At 43.0% G+C, this 21,526-nt stretch overlaps 1 protein-coding gene across 5 annotated transcripts in view; it reads right to left on the bottom strand.

The window, feature by feature from the left end:
• The window catches only part of smarcd3b (SWI/SNF related, matrix associated, actin dependent regulator of chromatin, subfamily d, member 3b), a 51,520-nt gene extending 32,513 nt beyond the window's left edge, over positions 1-19,007 (bottom strand). For 4 of the 5 annotated variants that reach the window (XM_066680883.1, XM_066680884.1, XM_066680886.1 and 1 more), the window contains exon 1: positions 514-666. In XM_066680883.1, coding sequence (XP_066536980.1) covers positions 514-591 — 78 coding nt within the window. In that variant the 5' untranslated portion in view covers positions 592-666. Of the gene's footprint in view, positions 1-513; positions 667-18,785 lie in introns of those variants that run through there. The other variant, XM_066680885.1, reaches the window with a different exon arrangement.
• Positions 19,008-21,526: the final 2,519 nt, after the last annotated feature.

The following is a 21,526-nucleotide window of genomic DNA, read 5'->3' as shown; positions in this document are numbered from 1 at the left end:
TGAAATCTTCTTTGAGGATCCAAAAGTAGCGGTCCACGGTAGCTTTCTAGGGGGTATTGAGTTAGAAGCCAGACCTTGACAGCGAATCTGCAAAGCTTGTTTATTTTCTATGAATAATATATCATTCAATAAGCTGCATGCTTGAATGTGATTGGTGCAGCCCTTCTTGTGGTCAGGGGAGTTGGGAAAACGAGAGTGTGCCGTGTTCATTGTTCTGAATGAAAACACTCGCCCATGGCATCCGTCCTCCAATGACTGGACGACTGGCTTCAGCCTTTCTTTGCTCCTTTCCCTCCATTCTCATCCTCCTCTCATTTTCTGTACACAAACGCATGCTCGTTTGCCTCCTTTCCCTGCACTTACTTCTCTCTCTCGCTCTGCTTTAAAAAAAGAAAGAGTAGCATGCTGGGACTGGAAATAACCTTCACATGGACGGCTTTCCCAGCTATAACGCGCACACACACACGGCTGTCGCTGCATTCTCAAATACACACACACACTGAGGGTACTTACCACTCCATGGACGAGGAACTCGAACAGTTTGCTCTTGGTGGCTTTCCGCGCCCCTCCGGCCGTCTCCTCCGAAGCCATTTCCCCCCCTCCTTCACTTCCACTCTGCTCTCTCCTCTTTCTTTTGTCTTTCCCTCTTTCTCCCTTTCCTTTCCTTCGCCTCTTTTCCTCTTCACCCTCTGTTCACCACCTCCTCCACCACCTCCTCCTCCTCCTCTTGCTCCCTCTCGCTCACTCTCTCTCTCTCTCTCGGTTTCACACACTCACCCACTCCACTTCCTTCGCTTTCTGTCCTCTCTCTCTCTCTCTCTCTCTCTCTCTCTCTCTCTCTCTCTTACCTCCCCCCTCTCGCGCTCCACTTGGACGGTGCTGGCTCTCTCTCTCTCTCTCTCTCTCTCTCTCTCATGTATTTGGCTGAGCCTTCTTTCAGGAGCCCGGCTGAGAGGGAATGTGGGGGGTTGAGAGTTGGGGGTCTTTCAGGGGGGTTCCTGCCGGCCCACACACCCACACACACTGTAGCTCTCATTCTCACGTGCATACACACACACTCCCATAGGCTCCAGCAGCTGTTGCATTCCATCAGTAGATAAGGGAATGCTCCCTGACTGGTTGCTGCCATGGTGCTGTTTAGCCTCGTTCTCTTTCTCTCACTCTTTCTTTCCCTCTGTCCTTCAGTGCAGTCAAAGCCAGCAGGACAGGGACCATGTTGCTCATTAAAATAAAAAACGACAATTGCTAATTTATAAGTAGCTTGAAAACGGCCGGGAAAAAAACTTATTGATCACTGCATTCATCATGTGTTACATCGAGGAAAAAAATAAAAACATCAACAGCATGTGCATCGATTGGTTCTGTTCTTGGGGATAATATTGTATCCAAAAGTGTGTGTGTGTGTGTTGGGGGGGGGGGGGGGGGGGGCTGGGGGGGTAAAAAAAATTCATATTTAATTCTACGCATAAAACTCCAGCAGCACTGCTGTGTCTGCTCCAGTCACACCACAGTAACACACACTAACCCACCACCACCACGTCATACCTGCTCTGTGGGGGTCCTAACCACTAAAGAACAAAGTGAATGGGGGCAAACAAATAATGCAGGACTATTACTATTTTGGAGATATGCGTTTTCTTTGGACAGTGACGATATATTCACCATTACAAATAAAGTCATGACACATTTCGGCAAACCCCATCTTAAAGTTAAAGTAAATAATTCTACGAACATTTTAATAAAAGCACACTATAGCCTCGCTGGTGCTTATGGCTGAGCTGAATTACCTCTGAGGTAAAGAGTCATGTATTAAATTATGGATTATGCATGGACGTCTCCTTTAATATTTCAGTGGGTTTGAACAGAAATGTCCATTTACTGCAGCCTTAATTAATTAGTCCAGACCTCAACATACAGGCTCCTGGCCTGGTGAGAACGACATGCCCCAGGCCTTCATATGAAACCGGAACTATATACGAGGCTTTAATAGAATAAACAAATAAATAAGTAAATAAACAATATGTATTTACTTCACGATTCCATTTATGTCCTTTTTTAAAAGCGATTGTTTTGTACTATAACCGAACACCTGACGGAATTAAGGCCGAGGTGTCAGACAGCCCCCCAGTGGAGAGGTCTAAAGGTGTGACTTTCGGAGAGGAACTGTGATTTGTGGCTGGAATGCGGTCCTGAATAATGTGGCAGCAATCGCTACTGTTTAACAGCACAGTGGCAAAAGCTGACCTCGGGGTAAATTAGACCCAGGTCCTTCATGCTCGTCTGGACTCGCTCACTCTGAGTGCACTTGGTCCCTTTGACTAATAGGGAGTCAAGTGCACTCCCAGCACTGAAGTATGGAAACTGAAAAGCATCCAGCACAAATCAACTGCCACCACACTTCCACGGCACAGTGGGTCATTAGTTGGAGTGTGACGCCGCTTTACAGCCTTCTTTCCTCCCCCCACCTTCACTGTGAAGTGATGAATTATTCATATGGCCATCTGAATGAGCAAGGTTCTTAATTCTAACTGACCAAGGACCGTTCAAACTAGGGCTGACCGATTGTTCTTATATCAAAACGGCAACTTTCAACGTAGAAAAGGAGACATTTTAAGTGTAGCCTACATTTAACAAAGCTTTAAAGGTGCACTAGTCAATGTAAATGGAAAGTGTGTCTGTGTTTCTGTAGTTAATCTGCCTAGCCACCAGAGGTCGCTTCTTCCCAAATCCTGAGCAGTGAATTAAATCATTGATGAAGGCGTTCTTCATTTTTTGTAGCTAATTTGTACAAGAAACTTAAATAAAATTGAGCAGTTTTAAGTGGGAGAATGATCAGAAATAACAAAACACCCCTGTGATGGTCGTCAATGACTTAAAAACAGAGCTCTTTATTTTTCTCCTCCTTTAAAGCTCAGCTTAAAATGTACCTTTTTGAAAAAATATATATTTTCATCCCCATTTAATCAGAAAGCTGCTATACTTAATCTTATTCTTTCATTCATTTTTTTGAGACAGTCACCCAGGGGAACCCCATGCAGACACAGGGAGAACACACCACACTCCTCACAGACAGTAACCCGGAGGAAACCCACGCAGACACAGAGAGAACACACCACACTCCTCACAGACAGTCACCCGGAGGAAACCCACGCAGACACAGGGAGAACACACCACACTCCTCACACACAGTCACCCGGAGGGAACCCACACAGACACAGGGAGAACACACCACACTCCTCACAGACAGTCACCCGGAGGAAACCCACGCAGACACAGGGAGAACACACCACACTCCTCACACACAGTCACCCAGAGGAAACCCACGCAGACACAGGGAGAACACACCACACTCCTCACAGACAGTCACCCAGAGGAAACCCACGCAGACACAGGGAGAACACACCACACTCCTCACACACAGTCACCCGAAGGGAAAAACCCACGCAGACACAGGGAGAACACACCACACTCCTCACAGACAGTCACCCAGAGGAAACCCACGCAGACACAGGGAGAACACACCACACTCCTCACACACAGTCACCCGAAGGGAAAAACCCACGCAGACACAGGGAGAACACACCACACTCCTCACACACAGTCACCCAGAGGAAACCCACGCAGACACAGGGAGAACACACCACACTCCTCACAGACAGTCACCCAGAGGAAACCCACGCGGACATGGGGAGAACACACCACACTCCTCACACACAGTCACCCAGAGGAAACCCACGCAGACACAGGGAGAACACACCACACTCCTCACAGACAGTCACCCAGAGGAAACCCACGCGGACATGGGGAGAACACACCACACTCCTCACAGACAGTCACCCGAAGGGAAAAACCCACGCAGACACAGGGAGAACACACCACACTCCTCACAGACAGTCACCCAGAGGAAACCCACGCAGACACAGGGAGAACACACCACACTCCTCACACACAGTCACCCGAAGGGAAAAACCCACGCAGACACAGGGAGAACACACCACACTCCTCACACACAGTCACCCAGAGGAAACCCACGCAGACACAGGGAGAACACACCACACTCCTCACAGACAGTCACCCAGAGGAAACCCACGCGGACATGGGGAGAACACACCACACTCCTCACACACAGTCACCCAGAGGAAACCCACGCAGACACAGGGAGAACACACCACACTCCTCACAGACAGTCACCCAGAGGAAACCCACGCGGACATGGGGAGAACACACCACACTCCTCACAGACAGTCACCCGAAGGGAAAAACCCACGCAGACACAGGGAGAACACACCACACTCCTCACAGACAGTTACCCGGAGGAAACCCACGCAGACACAGAGAGAACACACCACACTCCTCACACAGTCACCCGAAGGGAAAAACCCACGCGGACATGGGGAGAATACCTGCAGAAGATTGTGCCGCCCAATATAAATATGACCAGCTGCATTTGTCTGTGCAGATACAAAAATAACCAAGAAACAAGTCTCAAAAGACTCATTTAATTGTCGTTCTCGAGCCTGATCTTACACTTTCCATTCTGCAATCATTCGTACACATCTACATTTACAATCTTGCCTTTTTAATGCAATCTCCTTAAGACAAAATATACAGCTTTTACTAGAGATTCCCACTCAACGAACTGAGAAATAAACCAATGTATTCAAATCTCTATAAAAGGGAAGTGGTAATTATAAAAGAAAAATCAAAAAATCTTTTGTTGTACTTCATGGCTATTTTTGACACATCTCTCCAGCTTTGATCTCACGGTCTCCTTCTGTTCCACACAAACCCTTGAATTCTCTCCTTTAACTGTCATTTCAATCGCAGCTAATGTGTCACTCACTTGCAAACAGCCTGTTACTGAAATATAAAAGAAGAATCCAGCAGGCAACAGCAACTGGAGTGTGGAGTTACTCTCAAAGAAAAAGGGGTGTGTACATGTCAAACCAGAATAGAATTACAATATGTATAAGATTTAAAAGAGAGCACATCACACCAGTGCAGACGGCTTCAAAGCAGTTCCATGTGGAAAGGGGATTTGACACCTACTTCTACAAAGCTGTAGTTTGACTCGACACTGCCCTCTGTTGAAAAAGAAGGGGGCTTACAACACATATGTATTCATCATCTGCCACTATGTTCCAATATAAGGTCCAACAATGTTTGGACCGCCTTATAATCAATTAATCCTGGTTCCCTTATTGTGGAAAGATTTTTCAGCTGAAGCTTGCAATGCTAGTTTGTCCACAGAAGAAGCTTCAAACAACAGGAGACTCTCTGAATCACCTGAACATGAGCGTAAAACCACCATGCTCAATGCCAAGCGTGGGTCCGATGGGTACAAAGCTCCAGGCTGTGGACCAGTACTCTCTGAAGTGATGGAGCACCATCCAGCACCAAAAGAATGAGTTGGAGTGGAGTCTGTGATCAGAACTCATGACCTGTACCTGACACAATTCATGTTGTTGTATCTGAACCCCATCAAATTCACACAGCAATGTTGTGGCATTTAATGTTGAAGCCCTCTAGCAGTAGGGGGACCCTATCAATCCACTTCAGTGTCTTCGTTTTTTGAGCATATTACATATTCGCTGTGAAACAGGACTAAAAGGAATCTGTAAACACGGACGTGGTCTTTACCACGGTGTGAACATGGTCTCCTAGACTTTTGAGTGGAGTTATCCTGCCTCTGTTCATGTGGGGGACCAGCTCTTACTAAGGGGTTGGAAATCTCTTTTGGGGAGATGAAAAAGCACAGTGTGTCTGAGTACCCCCTGCTGGTCCCCTTTCGTCTCCCTCGCTCTCCCCCCCTCCCTCTCCCCTCACCAAAGCAGTTCTCATTGACTGGGGGGTGGAGAGCTGCTGAACTGCAGTTCTCCCTCTGTCCTGCAGAGAGCGCAGGAGAATATTTTGTTAGATTTCAGCCGCTGTTGCATTACTAATTTATTTATTTGTTTATTTTATTTTTTTTGAAGAAGAGCATATTGCAGTAATACGCAGTGTAGCCACACACACACACTGGTGCATTATCACACACACTCCTTTCCATTGGGTCAAAGTGAGGGGGACTTTGTATGGCACTGACCATGAGTGGTCATTCTGATGTGCACTCCAAGCAAATATGGACAAGCATCATAGTCTTTGTGTGTGTGTGTGTGTGTATGCACAATAACAATTGTAGTACGATGAAAAGCAGCCACCTGTTCAACATTTCTTCAGAATTTGAGGGTATTAACAGGGAATTAGCCTCATTTACACATTTACAGAAGCGATAACAGCTTGTACTTTTCGAGGAAGGGATTTGCAACAGGCGTTGGAACATTTCTTTGAGGATCTGACTACAGTCAGCCATGAGAGCCCTGCAGTGACACTGACATGGTGGTGGTGTGCTAGTGTGTTGTGCTCTTTCTTATATGAGTGGATCAGACACAGCAGTGCGGCTGAAGTTTATAAACCCCTCAGTTTCACTGCTGAAATCAGATTAGTCCACTAACCAAAAATATCCAGCCAACAACACCCTGTGTCCACTGATGAAGGCCTCGAGGACGAGCAACACAAACTGCGCAGTAATTAATGAGCTTACCCAACACTCAAAGCGGTTAGAGGCCTGTCGGTGTGTGAAGGGTAAGGCAGGTACTTGGAACAGTGCTAAACTGGTGGCTATTTGATTCAATGTAAACATACAGAAGCCAATTTCAGACGACAAGCATGTCTTGGCTAATCAGGTCCAAATGTGTAATTTAGATCTCTGCCACTGCTTTAAAAGTCTCCAACTTGGATTGCGAACCAGAAGAATGTAACTGGGCCGAGCAGCTGAAAGTTTTTACAAGGCCATAAAGCACTGCTGCAGAGTGAAACGATAATTAAAATGTAAGCATTCACCAGAAAAAAAAGAGAGGGAGAGAGAGAGAGAGACGTCTTTAAACAGATCTTTCCCTGCCAAACCTCAGAGTCAGTCAAATAAAACCAATTATACTGAGACACATCTGAACAAAACCAGAAAAACAATGCCCAAAGGTAGATGTACACAAACAAATGTTAACCCTCTGTCATCCACATAAAACAAGTATTTTTCCTGTAAATATGATTATTTATTAGTTCGCTACGTATATACAGTCTTGTTTAGCCCAAGGAATACACATTTGTTACCCAGATAGCAGACAGAATAGGGGCAGCCGTGGCCTGGTGGTTAGGCAACTGTGCTTGGGACTGAAGTGCTTTTGAGCAAGGGCATGTGTGCTCACTGCCCCCTAGTGTTCACTAGTGTTTGTAAATGTTTGTTTCACTGCATGAATTGGGTTAAATGCGGAGAACAAGTTTCTCTGTGCGCAAGCGAAGTGGCCTATAAAGTGATTCCAATTCCCTTTTTTGACAATGGTGTTGTGTGGGCCAGTAAATAATGCAACAGCTTGACTCCCCGTTCCAACTTAAATATCTTTGTTTAATTTTTAATCGTCGACTAATGAACTAATTGAAAAATATGACAGATTAGGGGGCGGCACGGTGGCGCAGCAGGTAGTGTCGCAGTCACACAGCTCCAGGGACCTGGATCCAGGGTGACTGTCTGTGAGGAGTGTGGAGTGTTCTCCCCGTGTCCGTGTGGGTTCCCTCCGGGTGACTGTCTGTGAGGAGTGTGGTGTGTTCTCCCCGTGTCCGCGTGGGTTTCCTCCGGGTGACTGTCTGTGAGGAGTGTGGTGTGTTCTCCCCGTGTCCGCGTGGGTTTCCTCCGGGTGACTGTCTGTGAGGAGTGTGGTGTGTTCTCCCTGTGTCTGTGTGGGTTTCCTCCGGGTGACTGTGAGGAGTGTGGTGTGTTCTCCCTGTGTCTGAGTGGGTTTCCTCCGGGTGACTGTCTGTGAGGAGTTGGTGTGTTCTCCCTGTGTCTGAGTGGGTTTCCTCCGGGTGACTGTCTGTGAGGAGTTGGTGTGTTCTCCCTGTGTCTGTGTGGGTTTCCTCCGGGTGACTGTCTGTGAGGAGTTGGTGTGTTCTCCCTGTGTCTGCGTGGGTTTCCTCCGGGTGCTCTAGTTTCCTCCCACAGTCCAAAAACACACGTTGGTAGGTGGCTTGGCGACTCAAAACTGTTCGTAGGTGTGTGTGTGTGTGTGTGTGTGTTGCCCTGTGAAGGACTGGCGCCCCCTCCAGGGTGTATTCCCGCCTTGCGCCCAATGATTCCAGGTAGGCTCTGGACCCACCACGACCCTGAACTGGATAAGCGGTTACAGATAATGAATGAATGAATGAATTGACAGATTAGTAGACTACCAAAAACAATCAGTAGTTTCAGCCCTACTTCACACTTCCATGTGCTGTCAGACCTATACTCCTGCTGTTTTCTGACAGTGGAAGAATGGAGAGGTTGGTAGACAGTGGTCTCAACTGCTCTAATGGAAATTCAGGTTTGGGGCTGATTATGGAATACGTTATCTTTATAGTAAGAGAGTTTGAGTGTGTTCTCCCTGTGATTGCATGGGTTTCCTCCCACAGATAGATATATTATGTGAAACTCTTAACACGTGTGAGTGTGTGATGCCCTGTGATGGACTGGCACCGCATCCAGGGTGTTCCAGGCTTGCTCCGGACCCATTGCGACCCTGATCAGGATAAAACAGCTACAGAAGATGAACGAATGAATGATTCTTTGATTAGAAATTGGTAAACTGTTGACTGTGTAATTCTCACAAAGAAAACCTCCTGCAATATAAAATGAACATTACACTAAAAGAATGAAAAGTGGGTTCTGAGGGATCCTGATTGAATATGTGTTTATTATCAGTGGCAGGAAATAAATCTGTAACTGAACATTTGATTTGGGTGATGTTCCTGCCTCACTCTCTCTCTCCAAAATAAAACATTTCCTAGTTCTGTCGCCACAGTGTGTGTTGGCTGGCAGGGGGGAAGTAAAGCAGATTTCGCAGGGCTTCTTGGGACAAAGCATCTTTATCCTCTGGGTGTTGGCAGGACCTGAGCCGGAGGGCTGTGCCGAAAGAGCCGAGCCATCACACAGTGCTCACAGTTAACCCTCAGCTCACCCCTAGCTCAACCCCTTCTACCCTACACAGAGGACAAGCTGTTCTGGGACAAACTAATGAGATTTCCATGTTCCCTGTGACACTGCACTCACCTGAATAAACAGCAAAGGGATTTAGCATAAAATTCTACATTAATTCCTTTGCCAAAAAATGTCCTCTGTATACAAACTGTAAAATCCTGCTAGGACATTATTTATGTTGGCCCTCAGGGCTACAGGGCTTTGTCATTTTAGCACACAACAGGAAATGTGAAACTTTATCAGATCAATAAAACAAATACACGACTTATTGTAGCTAGAGACCAGAGTCAAGCACAGCACAAAAGGTCAAGACACCAGGAGAGGCACTACACCAACTATTTCCCCACTTAATCCAAGTGTAGTCAAATGACCAACACAGTTACCATCTAATTGCTGGGGTTTGAGTTTTCATTACTTGTAACTTACATTAACCTCAGAGACCAGTTTGGTTCTAGGTCACTATGACATAAGACTTAATCACAGCCAGTTTTCAACCTAAAAAATGGTGAGAAAGTTTGGACCTGGCCAGTACCTGGATGGGAGACCCCTAAGGGAAGTTTAGTTAGCTGTGGAAGTGGTGGTAGTGGGCCCACCAAGGTCCTCTCTCTCTGAGCTCATAAAAGATTCTGGGACAATTCCTGAAAAATGTTACATGTGTTACCCCCATGTCATAATAATATGCCAATGTGGTCACTTCTTTAATTGGTTTTATCGTTCCCTCTGATCTCCTCTCTGCCCAATAGCTGATGAGTGGGGAGTGTACTGGTGTGGGTTGGCTACTGCTGTACAAAGCATATCGGTGGTGGTTGAGGTGACTCCCTAATGTAGTGTCTAAAAAAAAGCACTGCAGATGTGTAATTATCATTAATTAATTCACCATTCATATTGTTGGATACTACATACTACAAGTTGGACGCATACATCATTTCTCTTATATATGTTTCCCGAATTATCCCTACAATATTTTAGCATTGTTATATGCTTTATTTGATCGCTGCCATTCACGTTATAAAAAGAAAAAAAAATGGGGGGTGTTCTCCCAGTGTCTGCTTGGGTTTCCTTCCAGTCCAAAAACACACGTTGGTAGGTGGATTGGCGACTCAACTGTGTCCATAGGTGTGAGTGTGCATGTGTGTGTCGTCCTGTGAAGAACTGGCACCCCCTCCAGGTTGTGTTCCTGCCTTGCGCCCATTGATTCTGGGTAGGCTCCGGACCCACCGCGACCCTGAACAGGATAAGCGCTTACAGGCTGAGTGATTGAATGAATGATAATTTGATAGAAAATACATTTAATTTTTTTCCACATTTTAAAGTACTCAGACTATTCTCATATGTGAAAACTAAAAGGGGACATCTACAATTGTGGGGAAATGCTGTTCTCTTTGGTTCGTTTACATTCAGAAGTGCTGCATCTTTTAAGGGGGAATGGTTTGAGGAAAAAAGTTGATTGTCTGTTGAATTTGGAGATATTCCACCTTAAGTGATCCATAACAGCAAAAATATGTGAATATTACCTACCAAAGGAACTGGTCTAGAGCAATGCCATTCCAGCCTGTGCTTTTTTTAACGTTTGGAGGGCTAACATTATTTTTAAAAACATTTACAGACACTGGGGATTCATAAACACATTAGATCAGTTTTGAGCGCACAGACTGGAGAGCAGCAAATGGTAAAGCTACCTCCTCAGAATATTTAAAAAGTGTTTTTTGATTAAAATGAATGTCACCTTCAAGTATGAAGTGAACACATTTTAAAATAATTTAAATGAACACTATAACTATGTGAAACATGGGCACATTTATGAAGATGTACTCGTTCTGAGTGAGTTTTAAATGCTAATGCAACACCCACCATGGTAATGTTACCAGAACTAGGACGCTAATTTATTTATTAATGAACATTATGCACTGTGAGACATGTTCATATGGAGGTAGGTATGAGATTTGCAGTGTTATTAATATGATATTTATTAATTACATATAACTTTTATTTAACTGACAAATGTACAAAGAAAAAATATATTTTTTCAAATTCAGTGTATTTGGTGTGTGTATATATATATATTAGAGGCATGTTTACCATTGTGTTACATCACCAGTTTTTTATAGCAGTCATTTGTTGCAGTCTTACCAGTAAACATTTTGCCCATTCTAGCAAGAAACGAGACTTTATCTGTTCAAAAACCCATGGTTGCTCTTGTCTTTATTATGTGCCATACATAACAGTCAGATCTGGACAGCAGGCAGGTCAGTCGAGCACATGCTCACTGTCTACAAAGCCACACTGTTGCTGGCATTGTCTGGCTGAAATAACCATGGACTTCCTGGGAAAAGATGTCGACCTGGTGGCAGCGTATTTCTCTCTAAAGTTGCAACATATCGGCTCCACACCAAAGCTAACTTCAAACACTTGATAGTCAAAAATAAAATAGACACTAATCCCCCCCAACCATGAGCGACGGTTTACAAATTTTACTGAGAACTGTTTGGACGCTCAGAAGAAGAATGTCCATTATCAATGACTTGTCAGTGTATATTTTTGTACGCATTTGTCGGTTAAATAAAGCATAAAGAGAATTAACAAATCACAGATTTACAAAATGGCACTTTTTTTTTTTGCAAATGACCTATGCACAGAGTTGTTGATGCCTCCATTTTGTTTTATATTATTTTGCACAGTGCTAACTTGCGGTTCAATATCATTTTTAGCAGTTGGCTAAAATAACAAACATGTATTTGAACACTAAACGGGTCTTGGTCCCCAAAATATTGTTTTATGAAAATGTAAGGCAATTCATAATCTTGAAGGCTAATCTGGTCACTGTCAAGGAATATAGATACTGCACATAAGCTATTTACCTTAAACCTAATTATATATTAGATTTGATTCAAGCTCTTTTTTTGCTTCAGCATGGAAAATGTGTGCTTGGTTACGAAGTAGAGGATGTGACTAATGCTGACTAAAATCCGTTCCATGGTACCGTAACTGACATTAATTATTTTATATGGGACTCTGCATGCTCCGCTGCTTTCAAATGCATTACCCTCTTCCATGTAGGTAATTTACTGCTGATTGTTGACGTGTATTGTGCAGAAAACTGATCCCTTGCTCTTAATGTACCAAACCTAATAATGTAAAAAGCACGTTTTACGAAACATATGCACCATCAAAAATGTCCTTGTGCTGGTGCACATCTGCAGCTCATTATTAAAACCCACCGTTCAAAGGAACAAATTTCAGACTCCTATACGATTTCTCAGCCCTTATCCTTCAGTATTGCTCTGACTGTGCTGGATGAGCTCAGGAACAGACAGATCGAGGGCAGAAGGGTAGATGCGGACAAACCCAGCTTTTCTGCTTGTCATGTTTAAGCCGAGGGCTTACGAAAACCCGCCATTTTTTATTTAATTTCTATTTTTTGAGGGGTAGAACAAACATATTAACGTCCACTTCTCCTAGCACATGAAAACATGCACACAGTCAGTGTACTGCCATCTGTTAAAAAGCCAGCCCTGGGTCTTTATGGATTAACGATAAGTCACTCCGCTAACTCGATATCTCTCTCTCTCTCTCTCATTCTCCCTCGCTGCTTGGGGTGGCTGAATGGGATATTGAGCATTTCCCTTTGTAAAAATGGGTCAGGCTCAGTGAAAGCCAGACAGTCTGTCTCAGAAACAACCGACAATTTCTCCAGCAGAAGGGAGCGTTCTAACTGCCGGGTCCGTCTCCCTTGGACCAGCGCTGTAAAAGTAGCCCAGCAGCCTGACCAACCCACAATGGGGCACTTATTGAGTCCAGGCTTTGAAACTGAGCATCGCATTCCAGGGTTCGCCGTGAACAAACCGGACCTTTTTTTTTTTGAGGCACAGCAAGCCCTAGATGAAATCATCATGTCATTATACATGGAAAATAAACTGGGTTGCTTCCACCGCTAGCCTGGATTACTGCAGTCATGCTACAATAAATCAATGCCGGTGCAGATTAAATATCCTATTTGCAGCACTAGGGGTGTGTGAAGTGGAGGGCTGCTGAGGATAACAGAACACAGTTCTTTTTCCAGCTATATAGGACCATAGCGAATAGCACAGTGGAGCATTAACATTTTTCAATGGTTTGCTGGCAGATTTACACAAAGCATTCCTGATAAAACTGTGGCACTCTGAGATCCACACATCCAACAATGGCCTCGCAATAAAATCGTTCAAATTCACTGCCATTATTGCAGTACTCTGTAAACGGTCATGCTCAAATAAGACTGCGCGCTCTCCTAGATGTACCTGCTCCTTTTCTGGTCAAATCTATAGCCTGAGTTCACTCCAAAAAAATCTGCCCTGATGGAAGTTTCCGGGGCTTACAAAGACTGGCTTTTCTCTCATGCTGCCAAAGCATTCCGGTCGAGCTAAACAAGGAAGTTCACCATTGTCCACCTTTCTCTGCAAGGAACCTCAGACACATAAACCAAATATTCAAATGTTCTGAGCAGTGACCCAGTATTTTGGAGGATTTAATTCCTCTGGAGTTGGGACAAAAAAGGACATTGATGTCAAATCTCTTGAGTCTGGGATTCGGGAGAGATGCAATGCTGCAGATTTTCTCTCAGAAACATGAAAGTGAATGGTAAACGATTTATTCAGGGGAAAATAATAAGTAACGACAGTAAAAATCTGAATGAAAAGACCTGCCGTTCTGCCTGAGTGATATTAAACCTGCAACGACAAAGAGGCCCCAGAATGGAGCCGGGGGGAACCTCTAATTCCTTGCATTTTAGTTGGCTAGACGGTGCCACCTGGAATCCTCGATAAAAAAACATAATGAGAGAGGAAAAGTGGGAGAATGAAAGAGGGAGTATTCAGTAATAATCACAGCTCCCTTCGGCTGTGTCTGCTCTCACACTTGTGAAAGAGCCATGCCTCTTTAAAGCACTCGAGGTGTGACAGAGAGAGAGAGGAAAAAAAACGGGGGTCCTTGAATACTAATAGGATTTCTTTCTTTCTTTCTTCCATTGGTGTTCTCGCTCCCCTGTCCAACTGACATATTGGGACGTGGTGATGCAAGGCACTGTGATCATTTTCAGGTGTTGCAGGCCCCTTTGGGATTATTTCTAAAGAGAATATAAGGACCACTGCTTTAAACCACACCTGGGAACAGGTGCCAGAACCTTCTTGTACAGAAGTGGCTCTTTGTATATTAAAGTTAACTGCTTACTTTAAATAGGTTCTTGGAGGGATAAGCTAAATTAACATGCAAAGCCAGCTTATAAAATATGATACTCAGATTTCTATAGCACTTATGAAATTGCGTTAGAAAATAAATTTGTCTTAAAGGGAACAGATTCTACTCTACTCCTTTTCCACAAGTGAACACAATTCTGGGTCTTATGTAAACACAGATCCAATGCTGTGATTGGAGAGACTCAGACACGGAGGCGTGACAATTCTAACATCTCCGCACTTGATTATAAAAAGCGAAATCTCATGCAAAATCGTAACAGCTCATTTTATCCCATGTTTTATGATTTAGCCAGCCCACAAACAATTGACTGGGTGGTCTTACTTCACAATGGTAGGGTTGGGCGGTATAACGATAATACCTTATACAGCGGTATATAAAAATGTAGATTGTATCTTAAAATGAGAGCAGTATTTATGACGTGTGTGCGGTGTGTTAATTTTCGTTTCTTTGTCTTTAAAAGTCGGCTAAAATGATCAGGTGCATTTTAAGAGAGACACAGGGAGGGGGCGCTGTGGAAGCTCAATGACTGCTGATGTCACAGTCTGAAAACAGATGGAGAAAAACACAAGCCCAGTAGCCCACCGCAGTAGTAAGTTTAGCGCCGAGTTTGGGTTAAAAGAGAGGGGAAGAAAGCTGTTAACTGACAAAAAACTCAGAAAATCCTTCACTCGGCTTTGTGCTCACAGGCTTTATCCTCTAAATATGGGTGTTTTGAGCCTCAGTTCACTGAAAAGTCTGCTGTGGTGTGCTAAACCACAAGTGCTTGTTAGCGCCAGCTGTGCTTTTAAACAGTGTAGAACCGTCTTAAATAAACATAAGTTCAAGCCTTAGTAGGGCATTTAAACATCAGTCTTGCAAGAAATCACATATCTAAACCATATTTAAGTATCTCTAACAGTGTTGTAATTCTTTGTGTGCAAAACTGCATATAGAACACAACACATTTCCATTTCGCGACAGATATTTCCCTCAGTGTAAAAGTTAGCTTACCGGTTAGCTTCCTTTTCTCTGAGGGGAAAATCTACCACCATTTTAATCCTTACATGTAGAGTACGGATACCAACACAGGACAAACGTAATCTCATTGTGAACCTCTCAAAACCACTGAATGTGGTAGCAACTGTCTCGTTTGACTGTCACAAACAGGGGAGGTGGCCAAAGTTAGGGGGCGCTAGTAATCTTAGCAGTATTGGCACCTACTTAAACAAAAGCGTTTTTAACTAAAAACATATTTTCTTTCAAAGTCAAGCAAGTCTTGGACATTAATCTACACACATGACTCCTGAAAAATGTTGATTTGAGTGAGTAAAGTACTTCTATTTATTTACAAGTAGATAAGATTTCTAATATTGTATTTACAAGTGGCCCAAACTAGGGGTACCTACGCTAAGCGCAGCCCAACAGAACACCCCCTCCCCCACAGTAATACTGTATACCGTGATAGTATTTTGATACGGTATGAGAAATGTGGATACCACCCATCCCTACGTGACGGTTGTCCCCAGATCTTCAAATGAATGTGCACATTCACTTAACAAATGATTTCTTTCATAAAATGTCTTATTTAGGGTTTAAATGATGTAAATTGTGCAAAAGTCTGATTAAATGTAGGTGTAACTCTTTCCTGTGGAAAGAAAATTCTAAAATTAAATATAAAACATGTTCCTTTTCATCTATAATCCTGCAATATATCAAGCAGTGGAATGCAACAAAGAGTCACGAAGAAACTAATTTTACATTCGCTGGTCCAAGCTTGCTCCCATGACGCTTTGGTTATATTCATCACAGTCTGCTAAAACATTTATTTCAGAGCTGTTGTTTTATGATAGCCATAAACCGGGCACAGAAATATGTAAAGTGCAGCTTATAAAACTCAGATTCAGTCACAGGGTTCCAAATATCATTTTAAGTAATAGTTTCTATCTTAATTTATTTTTGACCCAAGTGCATTCTTGGGCCAAAAAACGCATTATTATTCAACGTCTGTCCACCCCAGGATTTCGTCTGAGGAATTCAATGTCCAATAAGAGCTCTGTGTAAAAACATAAAACGTACCTTCTCAGGACATAATAATCCCACGTAACATATCCCAGCTTCCCTCCAAAGTCATGTACATAACTCAAGCCCTGGAATCCTGCGGCTGATGATAGAAATGCTGCATTCACTGGTCTTATCCTGCTAGAGTGAAGCCTGGAACATACTCATGATCACTTCTGTCTGAGCATTCACTTCAGAGGTGATTTGTTTGCTATAAACCAAGCCTAGAAATATGTAAAGTGTGACTTATGGCTGTGTTATAGAACTAAATAATGAGCACGGTTCTTGCTCCATATTGACTCCCTCTCACTTTCTTTGCCCTGCAGATGCCACACATTCCAGGGGAGTTGTACAATGTAAATTACAAGTCCAAATGAAATCTGAGCAAGGGATGGAATGTGATGAGGATGCAGCAATAAAATCTGCGTAGAAGATGCATGACTATCTGCACACAGAGGGGGCAGAGGGGGCAATCTCTTGATGGCGTCAGTATACTTGTCATAAACACCATTTCGCTCCACCCTGGTCAAGGCAAAGCGATTTCACATAAAAGCTTTACAGCAAGTTATGCCACATATACAAAACAGTGTGGCCTTGTGAGAAAATAACCGTTTTTTCATTGCTTCAGACGGCCCGAGTTCCTGCAGTGCACCCATGCAGAAGTGATGTGACCGTCAGAGTGCATTCCACACTTTTCTGTACTGCCGAGATGCTGCTCCAGTAAAAAAAAAAAAAAAAAAAAAAAAAAACACCCCCTTCAGCTTTAAAAGACATGATTTATACCAGAGTAAAGTTGTGTAAGAACATTTACACAAGGGACATATTCTCTTCTTTTTACACAAATGAACACAGTTCTGGGGCTTAATGAAATGTGTGACATGCTTTTGTCAAAACACCACAAGGATCAAACCCACAGCAGCGTTCAACCCTGTTCAGAACTGCTGAATGTTCCTTTAAATGAGAATGAGCCACAGGGAAAGGGGAGCAGAAGCTATTTTTTTTAGCCGTTTTAGCTCAGTTTTCTTTTACATCATATTTAATCAGTGCCCTTTTAAGTGAAGGTATAGTAAGATAGCATTCATTCAACAGATCGTTTATAGATTATTTAATATAATCATTCTTTCAATGACTATATAAAATATTTAAGCAGAGATCGCTCCTAAAACATCATCTTTATTTAGTTCTTTCAGAAAAGGCTTGCTCCACAGCTAAATTTGGGGATATATAAGGTGCAATATGATCCATGAACCCCTCCTTGGGTGCCATTCCACAGAGGAGTTTCTTCAAAGGTGTTTTAGGAAGAGATGTGTAATTCCCAGAAAATGTATTTCCACAGCCATAACTCTCATAAACACAAATGAATTATGCAATGATACGGATTTATTTGAATTTAAAACAGTATACTTCAAGCATTTACTCATTTTCTGTAACTGTTGCAACCTTTTCAGGATGGCGGTGTCTCTCACACACATACGCAATCATGAAGGGATCAATAATCATGTTCATAACCCCTGAGCTTAAAGGGGAACTCCATCCATTTTCCAAAATATCAATTTAGAAGCTGTAAACACAGATATTCCAAGTGGAGAGATGAGAGGTAAAATGGTTAATTGCTGAAATACCCATTGATTACTTTTATATAAATGTTGATAACAGTAAAATGGTGAAAAGTCTTCTTTGTGGACTCGTCGTGAAGCCTAAATCTTCAGCATGAATGGATTTAGACTATAAACTAGTCTCATAACAAACGTTAAGCACAAACCTAGAAATCTAGCAGCGTATCAGGAGCCATTAAACTCTTTGGACGTCTGGTTCCTATCACGGCCGTTGTGAACACTTCAGTCTTCGTACATTTCTTTAAGACAGAGCTTTTAAAAGCAAACTACTCTGAAAGACTTTGTTTAGATATTAGCGTGTGAATTATACAGTAATTTTAAAAAATGAACCGAGTTCTCCTTTAAGTTTCGAAGCCTTCCCTCACTCCTGATATGGAGCCTTATAGCATCTGAGCTCCGGAGTGGTGGGAAAAGTAGGAGGCTGTTAAAGGCACTTGACAGAAGAAAAGGATGAGGAAGAAGGAGGGAGGGGGATGTAATACACTCTTCAGCTGTCTGTCCACTATATTATGACCAGTAGTGGACTAAGTAGTGCCTTCTAAAGTGGCTGAGAGCCTGAAAACCAAGGCGGAAAAAAAAGCCTCTGCAGTGAAGCTACACTCTCGGCCCTTTCTCTCTCTGTGTGTGAGATAAAAAACCTTAACAAGAAGCTGGAATTCACCTCAGAAAATGCCCATAGCCTCGTTGTTTTTCTCTCTATCCTCCTGACAGTGTTAGGCTACAGAGAGTATAACGCTATGGAGAGCTGTGCTCTATGAAGCAGACTTTCACTTGTGGCAACAACACAAAAACCCGCATAATATTTATAAGTAGAAAAGAAAACAGAGATGCCAAGGCGAAGCTAAGTCTCTTACCTTTCTCTCCATGGCGAGTAAGAAGCCGGTGCTGCTGCTCGTCAAGCTCAGGGCGTGTGCGTGTGTTGTATGTGTATGTTTTACCGGAGCTGGTTGTAGCGGGGCTGAGTGAAAGCTGAAGCCGAGCAGAGTGTAGTCTGAGCGGTGAGACGCTGCGGCGCAGGCGCTGAACCACCTCCAGCGCCGGAGAGGAGGAGGAGGAGGAAAAGAGGAGGAGGGAGTCGTTAGTGTAGGGTTGGACGATACCACTTACGACCCGGTATGCAGTATTAGAAATGTTGTATTTATCAATAAGCCATAATATTAAAGCCTTCTATATTTGTTTCTGTACTCACTTTCATTTTATTTTATCTTGGGTGACCAGACGTCCTCTTTTACCCGGACATGTCCTCTTTTTTAGACTTAAAAAAATGTCCGGGCGGAATTTCTCAAACGTCCGGGATTTTGTTTTTCTAGAGCTTACATAGAACTTCGAGAAGTTTCGTTCACAAACTAGTCCCGCCCTCCCTTACTCCGATTGGTTCGCTTGAATGAGAAGGGGGCGTGGTGAAGTAGCCTAAAATCTCCTGATTGGACGGTCTGACGGTAGAGCTACCGTTATCGGTCGATATTGGTTACAGTGTCACTGACGGGGTGGTGGTGTGCACTGCTGTGTCTGATCCACTATATATATATATATATATGATTGTAATTGACAATATTTGTACAGGACTATCATTTTATAATCATTTTATACACTTGTCTCCAAATAGGTTTTATATTAACATATTTGATATACAGTGTATGCCAGAAGCAGAGTAAGAGCACAGAAGGAAAATAATTTCATCCTGACAGAATTATTTGTTCCAATATTTCTTTCAGTGTCAGGACCACATTCCTCTTCATATGAAATAATGTGACGGATAAAAAGAAAACACTCAGTATAAAGGCTGTTTAATGTGAAGATCAGGTCTCGTTCAAAAGAAGAAAAAAAAACGTCAGGATTGATGTGCTCTTCTCTAAATTACTTCTTACAAACAAAACAAAACCCACTTCAACATGTGCTCAGAGGAGGATAGTGGAGTTTACCCATATGCCATGAGTCTCATGCACTCTGCAGGAACAAAACACTTTTTAATGTCTACTGCTCATATCCATGTGGAGAATTATATCCAGGGGAAACCCATAGACCACCTAAGACAAAATAAACATCAGTGTTCTCTGATGTGTGCACTTTATTATGAAAGGAAGGCATCTGTAAACCTCCGAAGACTCTTAAATAATCAAAATCCAATGTGCATATTTTTGTTAGAGGCCTAACAGGCTGTCCACACTGGGCACTTCAAAAAGCAGTATTATGAGAATCAGTATAAACAGATGGATCTGATATCTGATGACTAGAGACGGCATATCTCCTCAGCACCTTTTAGAATGACCTCCAAAATACACTCAGGATTGGTGACATTGGTGCTTACTGAATCACACACTCACACCTGAGGTTACCTACTGTACACAGGTAGGACACACCAAACTTCGCATAAACAGTGAGAAGGCCAGCCCCGCAGAACCAGATGTGGATGTGATTCAGCTCCTCTCCATCCTCGTGTTTTCATTGGACAACACTAAAACTGACCCTAACCCTTAACCTTGCCCTGAGCAGAGTTAGATGTGGTCCAACTCCACCCAGTGGATTTCTGGTTCTGCAGGGAGTACTTGAAAAGAGTGACCTGAGGTGGGGGTCATGCTTAGGACCCCAGGATCCCACAGCTGTCTGGCACCTACACTAGCTGTACTGCTACTGTGCCACCCATACTGTCACTTTCAAAAATATTGTTTGCTACTTTCAGGTGGTAAAGAATGATATATTGCTCCTTTAAGAGTTGACCCAAATGTAATATTAGGATCTCATGACTGGGGCTCTAGAGAAAACCAGGGCAAGGTTTGAACCAGGTTGAGATCACAGTACATTTATATGAACCAATGCAACTATTATTATGTCATTCTTTTATTTAAAAACACTAAAACATACAGTGCACGGCCAGAAATAATCCAAATCCTGGGTTTATCCAAATACTGGGTTGAGTTATAGGTTCATATTGTAAACGGACAGTAAGCAGAGATTTATTCCCCTCCGACTGGGTCTCTGTACATAAACCTAAAGATTCTGTGAGCAATTTGAAGGCCTTTTGGTATCTGTGGAATATCCATGTCCTTCATACACCCTCTGCCAGTAAGAACACACTAGAAGAAATGTTTCCATATAAATTTGGGAGACTAAGGGAAATCGTTTGCCTCAAAGAAAATGATCTGTGCAGACTCCAGCTGGGGCTAGCTGCAAGTAAAGTAACAGAATACCAAAGGCAAACAATCCGAAACATTTGACCAAATTTGGTGGCTTTCGAACAGACCAAAGCGAAATTCCAAACGAGTCATAGCCGGTGCACAAAATGGAGCCCATATATATTCTACCAGAGGAAAATATTTACTAATAACAGCATATTACAGACTGAAAGCTAATTCCACAAAAGCCAACAGAAGACAGTATGTAAATGTAGGGCACATTTTTTTAATATAAATTACTGATTTATTTCAGTCTCATGAATATGTAAATACATTTCTAATGTCTCTTCTTTGCAGCCCAATCCTAGTGCAGAAGAATTAGTTCCAGATGTATGTCTTGGTTATAAAGTAACACTAACACAAACAGCGCAATGCCTCACTAGAACTGAAACTGGACTCACTGTACAATGATGGTCTTATAG

Source organism: Hoplias malabaricus, chromosome 9 (assembly GCF_029633855.1).
Source record: "Hoplias malabaricus isolate fHopMal1 chromosome 9, fHopMal1.hap1, whole genome shotgun sequence".
Lineage (NCBI taxonomy): Eukaryota > Metazoa > Chordata > Actinopteri > Characiformes > Erythrinidae > Hoplias > Hoplias malabaricus.
The sequence above is the reverse complement of the archived record's forward strand: the minus strand, read 5'-3'. Positions and strand labels throughout refer to the sequence as shown.